This window comes from Podarcis bocagei (assembly GCF_964188305.1).
Source record: "Podarcis bocagei genome assembly, chromosome: 10".
Classification (NCBI taxonomy): domain Eukaryota; kingdom Metazoa; phylum Chordata; class Lepidosauria; order Squamata; family Lacertidae; genus Podarcis; species Podarcis bocagei.
Window position 1 is genome coordinate 36,536,826 of NC_138135.1, and position 15,469 is coordinate 36,552,294.

The 15,469-nt window shown below is 42.9% G+C and overlaps 1 protein-coding gene across 2 annotated transcripts; it reads right to left on the reverse strand.

Annotated features, from left to right (window-relative positions):
* Positions 1-737: 737 nt before the first annotated feature.
* LOC308596822 (uncharacterized protein) lies at positions 738-15,469 on the reverse strand. Of its 2 annotated transcripts, XM_081212102.1 has the most exons (14): positions 15,300-15,469; positions 13,864-14,149; positions 12,959-13,110; positions 10,806-10,865; positions 9,697-9,982; positions 9,255-9,406; positions 8,100-8,144; positions 6,975-7,064; positions 6,218-6,503; positions 5,319-5,473; positions 3,390-3,675; positions 2,360-2,511; positions 1,944-1,987; positions 738-961 (listed from the first exon to the last, which is right to left on the reverse strand). In XM_081212102.1, the coding sequence occupies exons 1-13, from the start codon at positions 15,376-15,378 to the stop codon at positions 1,950-1,952; spliced, it is 2,067 nt and encodes a 688-aa protein (XP_081068228.1). In that variant the 5' UTR covers positions 15,379-15,469; the 3' UTR covers positions 738-961; positions 1,944-1,949. The 2 variants fall into 2 exon arrangements, with proteins under 2 accessions (XP_081068228.1, XP_081068229.1); XM_081212103.1 differs by lacking the exon at positions 8,100-8,144.

Genomic DNA, 15,469 nt, shown 5'->3' on the forward strand with positions numbered 1-15,469 from the left:
GGACAGCCTTGGGAACAACCTGACAGACCTGTTTGCAAGTTATGAACAAACTCAATCAGCTTACGAGAGAGAGAGAGAGAGAGAGAGAGAGAGAGAGAGAGAGAGAGAGAGAGAGAGAGAGAGAGAGAGGAGTGTCTCCTTTATCAGATCAGTTGGCAGCTTTGTGCAACATGGCCATAAAGGAGGGGGAATGGCAGTTGAATGGCAGTAGGAAGCAAGGAGTACAATCTGTGATCTCAAAAACCCATTGCCTACAGTAACCTCCTCCAACCAAACTGACTGGGGCTCCTGGGGTTGCAGTTCAACATCTGGACGACACCTAATAAGGAGAGTCTGGTCCACAGCCAAGCTCAGTGGTACAACCATACCCTTGCCTCGCCTGTTGGGCAGAATCACCATTTTGTTCATAACATATGTGTTTTTGCCACAAGAGAATAACATGGCTGGTTTTCTCCCATGGGCCATGCTGTGGTTTCATGTGTTCCGTCTCTGTTACAGTACATTCATATATTGATCCAAATGGACCCATTGGTCTGACTCAGTCACAAAGGCCTTTCAAATCTGAGATTGCTTCCCAACAGCTTTTACTAATATGTCTGCCATTTTAAAATTGTTTCTGCTAGGTATACAACCACTTTGAAAAAGTGAGAATTATGACTATTTAAATAAATAAAGTATGTAAGAAAAATCAAGGAATACGTTTCCCCATCTTGTAACAGATGACACACCCAGCCACATAGAGTTGCAAGTTCTACTGTTTATTTGGGATTTCAGCCTATAGATGAGTAGCAGGTAAGTTTAGCAGTCATGGAAGGAGTTGACATCCCTCTGGGTGCAGGTTCTTCTAGACAGCCAGCCAGGGTTCCTCCTTGTTAGCACTCACGAACGATAATTTGTGGTGTCGATCTACAAAGGTAGGGGCTCTTGGTTTCACAATTTCTGCTGTCCCATGAAATGTAATCTATGCGGAAAGAAAAATAAGGCAGCTGAGATACCAGGGTGATTTGTGGGTTGTGGGATCTGTGCTCTGCTTGGGATACAACCTCCCAAGGCTGTTTATTTTATGCATTACATGTTTATATCTACCCATCCACAAACATTCCCTGGACAACATACTGCAAAATATTAAACGTGCAATATAGGTTATTAAAACTAATATTTAAAATATTAACTGTCTTCTGTCTTATTAGAAAAGTGTTGTTCACTCCACGGCCTTTTAGGCTAGTTCACACATTCATGTGGGATGACCACAGCCTCAATTATTTACTTTCTTTTGAAATAATATATACTGTATATTCCGCCTCTGTATGAATTATCCAAGGTTACCTACAATACACAAGGACTACAAACAGCACACAATACAAACAACAACAACACACACATAGGGTTTTCTGCCTAATAAAATAAACTCAAGAGGGATAATGATATGAAATTCAGCTGGGAGCAGTCCTTTGCAAAGCTTGCAGAGTGGAAAATTGTCTTCTTTGCCTATCTGAAGCAATAGAACATTACCAGGTCTTCTTTGCTATATGGAAGGATACATATGAATGAAACAGCTGTCACACACTAAAACCATGGACAGATATATACCACCATAAAATAAATGTATGTATCACCATAAACACAACGTTTGACAATAGAGGCAGTTCTCTGATTCAGCTCTTGAGGTCTTTGTTCCTATAGGGAAGGATGCGACTGAAGTGAGATCAGCATAGCCTAAAACTCCACTTCCTATAGGTTGGTAGCTCTTAAGCATGTGAAAAAATGGTGCCAATTTGAAGCAAGCCTCTCAGCCAAATTTGGGGAATCTGTCTGAGTGGAAGCCCACAACCTCACCCAAAATTCAGTCCAAGGCAGAGTTCAGAACCAGTCCTTGTAGACTTCTGCAAATATTGGGGTGGCAGATCTTTTAGATCTGTGAATTTAAAGAAAAACGAACTTACTCTCAATTATGCTTCTTCCTTTTCAGATGGGATGTCTGGATGTCCTGCAGAATTCAAGATGGGAAGATGATTATATGTGTTTACATCCAAAACAAGAAGAAGTGTCCAATTCTGACAACATCAAGCTTCCTCAGATGATGAGGGGAAAGGGTCCCCATCTGCCCAATCTCCACCTGTCTCCTTAGGGCTGCTCCTTTCTGGCTGTTGGGATAAAATGCCCCGCTCACTTTTACACTTTCTGCGTTCCAAATGGGGAGGTCTTGACTAGAAGCACAATTGTTTTAGAACAGTTTAGTGCTGAACTCATGTTACATGCCTAATGCTAGTAATGCTGAGCCTGGTGCTCAGTTATCAGCAAATGGGGATAGGCCTCAATTGCGCCACTTCTTATCCACCTGAGAAAACTTTTTACTCACCAGATGAATCCACCTTCACACCAAACACTTGGACTTCACACAGGGTGAGATACTGAGTGCCTGGAATGGTCAATGTTACATACTGCCCTTTGAATCCTCCACAATTGTAATTGCGGGTTTCTCCAGCACCTAGTGAGGTGATAGTGGCACACCTTGAAAAAGAAATCCATTCATGTTAATAATATTAGGTGACTGAAGGACACCAGCAACATGATTTATGCCAGGAATGGCTAACCAGTGGACCTCGAGATGTTGCAGGAACCCAACTCCCATCAACCCCAGGCCAAAGGTCAGGGGTGATGGGAGTTGTTGCCCAGCCACATCAGGATGGCCACTGGTCAACCTGATCCGCACTGAAAAGAATAAAAGATACAGATGAATAATGGAAGATCACTGCATTACACAGATATATTTTTTATCTGTGGTTTCTGCATTGTCTCATCTTTCCCATTGTATTTTGCGTGGACAGGCGGAGTCCCCAGATCCCAAGCGGTCCCCCCCCCGTCATGTGGAATAACGACTCAAGACAACGTGCTATGGGATTAAATTGGCCACAACTTTATTAAATTTCAAATGTGGGTAGACCTTGGCTCAGGCATTGGGCGTTCTCCCTCCCCAGTCCCCAGCCGGGGACCTAGGGAGCATCAGGGTTGGGGGGGGGATGGGCCGGCTCTGGAGAACATATGTTCAAGCAGAGATAGCCGCCCCCATTACGCTGCCGCTGCAGGTGAGGATTCCCAGGTAAGATCCTCCCTCTATTGTGTGGGCAGGTAATCCCTCCCCTACCTGGCCTGGTCTCCTTGGCAACGCTTCCCCCAGGTGGGATTGGACAACTGACTGAGGTAGGCAGAGACCTCCAGGTATCCCACCTGAGGGAAGGCAAAGCCAAGCCTATGCTGATGGAGCCACTCCAGATCCAGGGGCTGCACGCGTCCACGCAAAGGGCGCCCCCCGTTTTAAGCGGGGAGCGGTCATTCTTCTCTGTGCCTTATCTTTGCGTTCCCCTTGAGAACATTCAACCGGCAGGTACCTGGGATTTGCAGAACCGCCATTCTCAAAGGAGTTGCCAATGCGGATTTCAGCCCCATCCAGCCGGTCTGCACAACAGTCTTCTCGATTGGTGATGCTTATGTTAGACACATCAAATACTCCCTTCAAGTCCACCGCCCACCATGGATTCGGCTCTATATCCGTGTGAGTGCATGATCTACGCATATAGTTAGTGGAGGTGGACCCATCAATGGCATTCTTTGCAACTCCTAGTTGGTTGTAGGTACTGGACTGGGATGCCTCACCTTCGAGGGCCACATTGAGAACTGCAGGAAAGGGAAAGTAATGCTCACACAACTAAACAAGAAAACTAGTTCTGGGTTTCCAGATATTGATTGAACAATGCAGTGCCCTTATCTCAGCTTTGTAACACCCACTAGTGTGGATGCAACATAGCAGATTGTATACATCAAAAGAGTGTGTACACACACACACACACACACACACACACACACACTTCAACTTGTAGCTCTCAGTAGGGAAACAAATGATTGGATAGCAACATGAGTCACCAATCTGGACGTGCCCATGGTATGGTCATTTGCTGACTGGCCCTTTTTCTTGGTTAATTGTGTATTTGTGTGTGTTTGTAGATGAGACAGAGATAGAGATAGAGATATTAAAGCTTAATTGTTTTTAATGATATTTTCCCCAATGTTTTTAGCTGTTCCTATTTTACGTGATAGCCATCTTAAGTCCCTGTTAGGGAGAAATAAAAAGGATAGATAGATGATAGATGATAGATGATAGATGATAGATGATAGATGATAGATGATAGATGATAGATGATAGATGATAGATGATAGATGATAGATGATAGATAGATAGATAGATAGATGATAGATAGATAGATAGATAGATAGATAGATAGATAGATAGATAGATGATAGATAGATATAGATAGATAGATAGATGATAGATAGATAGATAGATAGATAGATAGATAGATAGATAGATAGATAGATAGATAGATGATAGATAGATAGATAGATAGATAGATAGATAGATAGATGATAGATGATAGATGATAGATAGATGAGAGAGAGAGAGAGAGAGGTGGATAGATAGATAAACAAATGTCAGAAGGCTAATGGATATTGTTGTGTGCACCCCAATCGCCAAGCAGCAAGAGACTCCAGGTGTGCTGCCACTTACCCAGGGTTCAGTTTCCTTGGAATGAAGATCTTTGGAGACTGTGATGTCTTTAGGATATATGGTTTTATTTATAAATACAACCTGAGCACAAGACAGAGGGCTTCGCAGCATTAACACTTCAATAGATGTTTACTTCCATTAGGTTTCCAGGGAAGCCCTAACTCTGTTTTGGGTCCAGCACAAAGCAGACATGCCTCTGTGTGTTCATCTTCCAGCAGCAGCCAAAACTCACACCCCAAACCCTGGCTATTGTTCTTCTACCTTACAAAGTTATGTCACTTCCAACTAGGTGAAGATGTTTACCCCAATTTGTCTCTGTGGCAACAGGGCAAACTCTTTCTTTTCTTTTTAAAAGTAATTTTTATTAAAAGTTTTCTGAGTTTAGAAAAGTACAAGCATTGTCTCTTTTTCAGGTTGTGTTTTCTACAGATCAGTTACATTTGTTGTGAGACATAAGTCTTTCTAATATGAATGGCAGGACTTACCTGGCCTGCTAAGGCCATTACCTGAACAAAGTAACTGGTTTGACTGAGTCTAACCTCATATACGCAGGATCACAGATTTTGAAGGGAATCATCAACCAGACTGACCCCTCAAAGCCGTAATAATATATTCCAGCCTAGAGTACTGAGAACTTCTTATTTCAAACACCTGAAAGTGCCCATTCCCAGCTCAGACAACTGTTTCTCCAGCAAAAAGTAATTCTGCCAACAAATACCAACTCAGGTCTTTGTTGGGAAATTTTTATACATACCTGGGGGAGCTCTCCTGTGACCAAAAACTTGAACTTCACAGAGGGTGAGATATTTGGCTTCGCCTGGAATGGTAATAGTCACATACCGTCCCAGCATTCCTTCACAGTGATATTTTTTTGTTTCTCCAAAACCCAGTGAAGTGATGGTGGCACACCTTGAAAGGAAACCAGTATGTTAGCCTTAATGAGAGATTTAAAGAATACAATCAGCAACAAGTTCAATACCTGGCGGGGGGTGAGGGGCAAGCATGAACAAGGTCTTATGCTAATGAATGCTTTATCCAATATAGGGCAAGGATACCAGTCAATTCACTAGTCAAACACTGTCACTTAGCCCTTCACTAAGCCAGTAAACTGACCAGGTACATTGGTACCTCGGGTTAAGTACTTAACTCGTTCCGGAGGTCCGTTCTTAACCCGAAACTGTTCTTAACCTGAAGCAACACTTTAGCTAATGGGGCATCCTGCTGCTGTGGCGCCTCCGGAGCACGATTTCTATTCCCATCCTGAAGCAAAGTTCTTAACCTGAGGTACTATTTCTGGGTTAGCGGAGTCTCCTAACATGAAGCGTATGTAACCTGAAGTGTATGTAACCCAAGGAACCACTGTATTATTTGGCTTTGTTTTTTGCAGTCTTCAGATGAGGACTAGACTATGTGAAAAATGAACATAAGATTTTAGCTGCAGTTCATTCATTTTCAGCTTTGTATTCTTGTTGTTAAAAAAGCTAGTCTACTGTTAATTGTGAAAGAGTCTTGCTTATTCTTCTAATAAAGTTAATGCTTTAAGAAATACTTTATCATTGCTTTACCATTTTTGATTGGCCAGTTGACTAAATCTGACCAGTCACATGCCCAGTCCTAGGCCTGGCATCCTTGGGTAGCTGACATTGGCAATACCTGGGATTTCTGATGCCTCCTTCTTCATCCGAGTCCCCAACTCGAATTTCAGCGCCATCTATCCTTTCCGCACAACAGTCCCCTCGATTGGTGATCACTACACTGGACACATCAAATCTTTCCCTAAGGTCCACTGTCCACCACGGATTAGCTTCTTCTTGGGTGTGAGTGCAGTGTCCACGCAAATAGTCAGCAGACGTAGAGCCATCATTGGCATGCTCAGCAGATCCCAGATCATTGAAGATGCTGGACTGGAATGCCTTTCCTTCAAGAGCTGCATTGTAGACTACAAGAAAAAAAAAACCAATGGAAGAGAGGTGTTTCCACTAAAAAACAGCTTGGCAAAACTATCCAGAAGGAAAAGGAACTTGCAAAGTAGGCTCTCAAATATTAGTGGAATGAATAATTAACATTTGGGGGTTCTGTGCACACCAGGGCATTGCATTCATGCATACATGAGTCCTTGTTTCTGTATGTGTATTTGAGCACCTCCATCCACAAGAGGGCTTTTACCTTATGCCTCCGAAATCTCATGTTCCCATCCACAGTTGCAGGAATTGCTTGATAGGATGTACTTAGGGAAGAGTGGTTTATGATATCAACAGTAATATTTTAACATTGGCACTTATAAATCAAGTGTCCTCTGTGTGAGCATACAGTTACTCCTGGGTAAGTTTCCTATGCAATCCGTTAGAAAAATACATATACCACCAGGTCTGATCTTTCACATTCATCTTGTACTGAAGGGTCAGCTTACCCGTTGTATAGGGTTGCCACTTCTCTTTTGCTTCTTCCCATGGCTGTTTGGGTTCTCTTGGCTTTTCCCATTGTTCAATTGGCGAAGAAACTAGTGGAAGAAATCAATGTAAGTAAAAGATTAGCAATATATGACCATGATTTCAATCTGGGTGCTTTGTTGTATTTCTAAGCAAACATACCAGGAAGCAAATCTGAATGAGTTCAGTGTGAATCCAGCTCCATGGAGTAAATTTAGTTCCAAGAAAAAAATGAAGATCAACTCCCATCATGCATGGCCATTGGCCATGCAGGTGGGGGCTGATGGGAGTTGGAGTCCAATAAGATCTGAAGGGTCCCAGGTCACTGCCTTAAGGATTGCTGGGTAGGAAGGAGGGCTGTGCCCTGCAAGATGAAATGAGCCACGTTATAGAGGCTTAGGAACAAGAGGGACAAGTGTAGAGTTGCTGGAAGTGTTCGGTGAGGTGAAGAAGACCAAATTTACCATATTGATTCAAACTAATCAGCTAAATAAATACTGTAGTAGATAGGTAGCCGTGTTGGTCTGCCATATTCAAAATAAAAAAATTCCTTCCAGTAGCACCTTAAAGACCAACTAAGTTAGTTCTTGGTATGAGCTTTCGTGTGCATGCACACTTCTTCAGATACGAACAACATGAACAACCAGTATTTATTTAAAATAAAAAAAATTAAAAAAAATTAAAAAAAATTCCTTCCAGTAGCACCTTAAAGACCAACTAAGTTAGTTCTTGGTATGAGCTTTCGTGTGCATGCACACGAAAGCTCATACCAAGAACTAACTTAGTTGGTCTTTAAGGTGCTACTGGAAGGAATTTTTTTATTTTGACTATGGCAGACCAACACGGCTACCTATCTACTACTGGAACCATGGAAGGCACCACATTGAGCCGTATGAAATGGAAGTCCATCAACGGTATCTGAAGAAGTGTGCATGCACACGAAAGCTCATACCAAGAACTAACTTAGTTGGTCTTTAAGGTGCTACTGGAAGGAATTTTTTTAATTTTTTTTATTTTTTTTATTTTAAATAAATACTGGTTGTTCATGTCTTGTATATAACGTTTTAGGCTTTTGGAACGCATGAATGTGAGGATCATTTACTGACCTTCTGCTTCTTGCGTAGTTCCAGATGAGGTCTCTTTTTCATCTCCTAGACAAAACATATATTGAGTGTCAAAGCAACACTTCCTAGGTGATGAAAAATATCTGAGCCATGCCAAACCTTACTTAGAAAACAACAACCCCAAGTATACTTGGTTGATGGGGATCCCTGGTATCACAAACCCCCAAATAGCACAGAACTTGAGAAGAATTTTGTCAGTGTCCCACAGGAATATCAATGAATATAATGGGTATGGGAAAAGGGAAGAACAGGTGTAAACATTCTAGACTGAGTCAACAATTGAAGTCTCAGCCTTGTCCTAACTAAAGTTGCCAGCTTTCTACTGGTAAAGCTCCCATGCCTCTAAGGGAGCAGGGTAGAGGTTTACAGACACAGCTTTACCCTCAGGACATCAGCATCTTCTTCATGAAGATGTTAAAGTCATCTATATGTCATCTGTTGTAGGGCAAGTGTGCATGGCTTTCCTGAGATAGCCCCCTGGCCAAAACAGGGAGGCCTAGCAAGCCTATATAGGCCTGTGGGCTAAAAATTCCTGCCTCTGGTGTACATCATCACTTGATACTGCAGCTATTAAAAGACAAAGAAGCACATTTGACATGAACCATCCCATAGAAGGGCAGGGACGCGGGTGGCTCTGTGGGTAAAACCTCAGTGCCTAGGACTTGCTGATCATAAGGTCGGTGGTTCGAATCCCCGCGGCGGGGTGAGCTCCCGTCGTTCAGTCCCAGCTCCTGCCCACCTAGCAGTTCGAAAGCACCCCTAAGTGCAAGTAGATAAATAGGTACCGCTTTATAGCGGGAAGGTAAACGGCATTTCCGTGTGCGGCACTGGTGCTGGCTCGCCAGTTGCAGCTTTGTCACGCTGGCCACGTGACCCGGAAGTGTCTTCGGACGGCGCCAGCTCCCGGCCTCTTGAGCGAGATGAGCGCGCAACCCTAGAGTCGGTCATGACAGGCCCGTACTGGCAGGGGTACCTTTACCTTTACCTTTTATCCCATAGAAGAGATGGATTCCTCCTCCAGAGCTTCCCCTGCCATTAAAGACTTCCTAGCCTAGACATCTGCCATCCACTTCTTTTCAAGGACATTGGTCAGCAGCCCACCAAACCACAACATGACAAGGAAACCTCCGCACTTACCCGAGGAAGGTACCTTTTCACCAAACACTTCAACTTCACACAGTGAGAGGATACGAATGCCTGGGATGGTGATAGTCACATAACGTCCTTGGATTTCTCCACAGTCAAAAATGGCTGTTGCCCCTGGGGCCAATGACCTGATTGTCGCACACCTTGAATGGAAACCAGTTCGTGTGTCAGTATTAACCAGAAGTCATATTGTAGGATAGGTGAGAGGCAACATGTCTCTGAATATCAGTTACTAGGGTCAATGACTGAAGAGGGCTGTTGTCCTCATGTTCTGTGTATGGGGTCCCAGCAGGCATGTGGTTGGCTACTACAGAACACAAGGTGCTAGAGTATTCAATCTTGGCCTTTGTCTAATCTAGCAGGGCTCTTCTTAGGATCTTAAGGAAGAAAAGTCAAGTATGACCCCTTCAATAACATCACTCTGTTACCTTACCACGGATTTGTTATTCCTCCTTTTACTGGTGAGTTTCCAATTCGGATTTCTGCCCCATTTATCCGCCTCGCACAGCAGTCTCCTCGATTGGTGATGCTAACCCTGGACACACGAAACTCTGCTCCCAAATCCACTGTCCACCATGGATTAAATTCTAGTTCTGTGTGTGTGCAGTGGCCACGCATATAGTCACTAATTATATGCCCATCGATGGCATTCTCAGGGTTTCCAAGTGCATTGTAGATACTGGACTGAAATGCTTTCCCTTCAAGAGCCACATTGGGAACTATAAGAAAGAGCAGAAAATCTTGAAAAAGTCTTGCAAGTGTTCAGGATCCAATGAGCCCAATATCGCTTATTCCCCATTTGGTTAATTTCACTTCATATACAAATATAGCAGCTCAGGAGTGTCAAGTCCAGCAGGTCTATGTGAATGTCTGGATTTAGTACAGTTTAAGGTTACTATTTATCTTCTTGGGGGGGGGGATGTAATTGTTTTGATTTAGACCATGGAACTCTTTATAATCATAGGCCATTCATTGTTTTCTTCTGCACATGTTTTATTACTGACTTAGTAAATCACACAGTTGCATCCTGTATTTCTTTATTGGCAATTGTGATTTTTTTAAAAAAATAATGCTTATTTCATTTCTTTTTTATGTAAGCTGTTTGCACTGAGCAATGGTGATGAGAATATACAAAATGGATCTGCAATAAATATATGAATGAATTACAAGTGCTAGTCTTATTATTAAAGTTGAGGGCCCATCAATCAGTGGGTGAGCAAATGCCTTGAATTCTCAAATCCTAAATTCATTCACCAGCATCTCCAGCTGAAGTGGGGATGGGGCATCCATGGCCCTCCAGATTGGTTGGACTCCAACTCCCATCAACACAAACCACTGTCCAATGGCCAAGGATGGATGAGCTCAGCAGCTTCCCTTGAGGTTAAAGGATATCAGGAAGTAGCGCTGAGTGACTTTAAAGAACTCACATTGCAGAAATTGCTTAAAAGTGGCTGAATCATGCCCAAACTGGCATCCACATTTACAAGACTACACCACCAGCAACATTCCTTCCCAACTAGCAGTATGCAATGGTTTACTTACCAGAAGTGTTAACTTGTTCTCCTGGTGTGAGTGGCTTGTTCTTCTCTGGCTCATGGTCAGCTGCCCAAGAAATTTATAATAAAAAGAAATAAAAGGCTTAGCTGAGCATTTATCTGCTGATGTAATTCATTCAGCACAGTCTAGAGAGATTTATTTATTTATTTATTTATCCTTGGGTTCCCGTTGATGAAATTATCAGAGCAGCATGCAGAGAAAAAGAATGATATGTCAATCACAACAATTAAAACCGTGCAAAGATAAAATCCTAAAAATTCAGCAGAGAGTATAAAAGTCATAATGAAGAGTCCAGGAAAGTGGACTTCTGGGGAGGAAACTGTCAGGTTCTCAGGCCGCAGTCAGAGGTAACTGGCCTCACTCCAGGCATTCGGCTTGAGATCCTTGTTGACCTCCCCGTCTGCGTCTCCCGGCAGGATACAGGCAAGGTCACAAATCGGCAATCCCACTCAGCGTGAGAGGGACACACCTCTCCCCCTCCTCCCTGCTACCCTCAGGGAGGGGTAAAGAAACAGACAGAAATCTATTTACATTGCTTTTTTCTGTCATACCAGCAGTACAGAGAAACGTGTCTGCACTCTCCAGACTCCAGCAGTAGAGTCTAAGCCCCACCCCTGTACTTCCAGTACAGGTCAGATGTACTGGACACTCTGAGCTAACATCCGGTGCTCAGTGCAATGAATGGACTGCCCCTTTGTTCCACTAGTACAGTCCCAGACATCAACATCCTGTTTTGCATTCCAGCCACCTGCAGCTGGCTTTCGCATTGCTGCTTTTTCCTGACAGAAACATGGTGGACTAGATATCTCTGGTCGACCCTCTACCAGCAGAGATTATGATGTGGTGATTAATGATAGCCAAGCTATAAATCTTGGTTATTGAATTATCTCTGGGGAAACAGAGATAACAGGGATTAGCTTCCAATGCTTTGAAAGGGTTGCTTTCCACACTGCAGCCCCTTCTACGCTGCATTCCATCTCTTCTATCTGACCTGGAAAGTGACACAAATGGTCAGCCAAAACATTTTGCTATGTCTGTTTTGAGTTAGCGCCCGGGTGTTAATCCAGCATCTCTTCTTGAAGCTCTTTGACATGTTTTGGGAACAGGGGAGTAAACTGTGGGATTGGAATGCCCACAGACCCTACTGAAAGCTTGGTTGCCAAGGTAACTGGAGTTAAAATGAGATAGTTGAGGCCTAAAGTTTTGGGGCACCCCAAGGAAGTTGATTCCAAATGGAGTCATATACATATCTTTACATCCCATGACTTGCAACCTTTCTTGATACATGTAGAAGGATGTTTTGAAGTTTTATGACTTTTATGGCTGTGTTTGAAACTGCTATATATTGTTCTGATGTGCCTCATGTCAGTCTTTTCTAACTAGCAGTTCTGCTGAACAACTGGTTAGCAAGGTTCTCCTATTGCAATAGCGTTAATAAACCCAGTTTCTGCTGAATCTGTTGCTGTTATTTTCTTGGCTCCATGTTTTTATTTAAAAGGATGTTCCCTCACCTGGGAAATGAACAAACGGTGTATAAGTAATTTCTTACCATATGGGTGTTTTCCCAACCCTGCAGAGCAGATTTGAAGGTGTGGGTCACAGGGGAGGAGAGGGGGGAAAGTTTTAGAAAATATTGTGCTGGGTTGGAATGGATTATAATGATGTAACTGTCATGGCTTCCTCCATAGAATTGTGGGGGAAATTACTTTAATGAAAGATTCCCTCATATAACCCTACAGTTCCCAGGGATCTCTGGCATGGCAGAATCATAGCATTCGGAGGAACCTCAAAGGTAATTTGCTTCAACACCTTCTCAGTGAAGAAAATCTGCTACTACAGCATCCTGAATGACCATTAATGAATAAGTCAACATTATAGACATTGTGTTTCTCCTGTATATTAGGCTGGGTACAGACCATCCATTTAAAGGACATACCTTCCTGTAAAGAATCTTGGGAACTGTAATTTACCTCTCACAGAGCTACAGTTCCCAACACCCTTTTATAAAATACAGATCCCAGGAATTTTGGGGGGTGGGGGGGGGGGAAGCATGCAGTTAAATGTGCTTTAAGTACATGGGATATATGCAGCCTCAGTCTCTTTGCACATAAACAGATACCAATATCTTTCCTACTTACCACTGGAATCTATCTTCTGACCAAACACCTGGACTTCACAAAGCGTGAGGTATTCGCGCCTTGGTAGGGTAATTGTAACAAACTGCCCTTTTGACGGTTTGCAGTAAAAACTGCGTGTTTCCCCAGCATCCAAAGAACGTATTGTAGCACATCTAGAAAAGAAAAGAAAGCATCAAGAAACAGTGTTAAACAATAATTGAAGAACTTTATCAGCAAGGTAATATCACATGAAAATTTCAGGAAAGAGAGCAAATATTTGCTATGTTTGGGGAACTCAAATAGCTAGGGATCTGTCTGAAACTTTTCCACTACATTGTTCTCCCTATGCCATAATCCTGTAAAGCAGGGATGACACAGGATGTTGCAAAAACAGAAGTGGAAATGGCCAATGTTCACAAATTCACTCCATGTGTGGAACAGAAATCGATTCAGTGAATACGATCAGCGTTTGCTGTTTTGGCTTCTTTCAGTCCACAGACAATATACAATTGATTACATTACACCCCCCCCCCCAATTTGCACTGCATTTTCTTTACATTTAAATGAGTGGAGTGGCATCATAGGACAATGTAACATATAATTTATGTACGGAATTACATAAATTATGTAATTTAGCCACAGCGGACAGCAAAACAAAATAATGTAGCTTTTGGCAGACAGTGAACTGCAGTCCTGGATGTGACGAAAACAGGGAAGAACAGAAAATTGTACCTCATAACATCTCAATGTGTAAGACAGAGATAAGGAATCTGTGGCCAACCAAATTATTGTTGAATTCCCTACTCGCAAAAACCCTAACCAACATGGACAATGGCTAAGGATGATGGGAGTGGTACTCCAGTAACACCTGGAGGACCACGGCTTCTTCTTCCCTGGCTAGAAAGCATCCGATCCATATACAGTACCTAGGATTTGTGGTGCCTCCTCTCTCTGTGGAGTTCCCAACTCGGATTTCAGCCCCATTAAGACGGTGAGCACAGCAGTCTTCCCGATTGGTGATGGTGACATGGGCTACTTGGTACTGTGCCTGCAAGTCTACCGTCCACCATGGATTACTTTCATAATCTGTGTGGGTGCAGGATCCCTCTGTAAATACACCTACTAAAGACCCATCAATGGCATTCATAGCTCCTCCTAGCGGGTTGTAGGTGCTGGATTGTAAAGCTTCTCCTGTGAGGGCCACATTGAAGACTGAAAGAGAGAGGGGGAAAGTTTCCATTTTATTGCCAGAGGTGTGGATTAGCTCTCGTTCCTTAGTATGAAACCTTCCAGTGCAAAATAAAACCAGAAGTGTAATGATGCTGCTAAACAGATGTCATATTAAACTTGAGGTTACTGCAACACACAGCACAAAAGCTGCATACTCCAACCAAATTAAAAGGTTAGTTGTGGCTAACACAGCAATTTTGTACTAACCTACCTGTCTCACTAAAACAATGAGGTTTATGTTAGTGGTACTAAAATCCCCACCGAAAACAAAGGAACAAATTAGTTAGAACTAATTCAAGTTCCATTTTCAGTTAAACTAACCCCTGAGCAGACATAGTTAGAATTGCCCCTGGAGTCCTATCAAATTCAATGCAGTTTACTCTGAGGTAAATAAGTTAGGAGTCCTTCCATTAGTGCCTATAATTATGAATTGTCACTGAAAAGTTAGCTGTGGTCCATACTCAAAAGAGCCCCAAGGGGCAGAAGCTGGTGGACAACAGTAGTTTCCAATGAAGAGGGCACATTGAGTACTTCAGGAATTTATCTTGACTCGGATTAACTACTGTTAAGAAATATTTCTTAACATAAACAGGGACCCTGATCTAAAGGCAGGCAGGCATATAGGAAGCCCTATTGAAATAAACAGGATAGCAATGGACTTGTCCTTTTCATTTCCAGCAGGAAGTAAGACAGCCTTCTCTGGCTTGGTTGGTTGTTTTTTAAGATTTTATTTTAAATTATTCAATAAAACACTAAAATGAGAACTACCGAGAATACAAATCAAGTAAGCAGAATACAGAGCCCTCTCTTAAAAGTAATTCTTAGCCCTAACCCCCCACAGAGGACGGTAGTTCCTCCCACTCTCAACAGGAATCCTTCACTTCTCCTCCCAGCCTCTCACCTGGGAGACCGACATTTCCTGTCTCTCCCCCAGGCGTCTACCATTTACCACCCCCATGAGACTACAATCACTGGACATTAATAAAGGCCCCAGTCATCGCACTCAAAACAAAGAACAAAAAGAAGAGAAACAAAGAAGAGAAACAGAAAAGGGAAAGCAAGGGGCAATACAAAGAAAGACCAGTGAAGAAAAATAGGGGAAAGGAAAGACACCCAGTTCTTGGTAACACACCCTCCAACGCAGGTCGGGAAGGCAGGATGGTCAAAAGCAGCAGCGAAAAGCAGTATTTCATGGTCCTTCTTGGAACCATTGTGTCCTCTTTGTTGCAGGATCTGTAAAAAGAGGCTGGCCCGGCTCAGGAGAGAACACTTCCCAAGAGAAGCGCTCTTGATTTGAGTGCC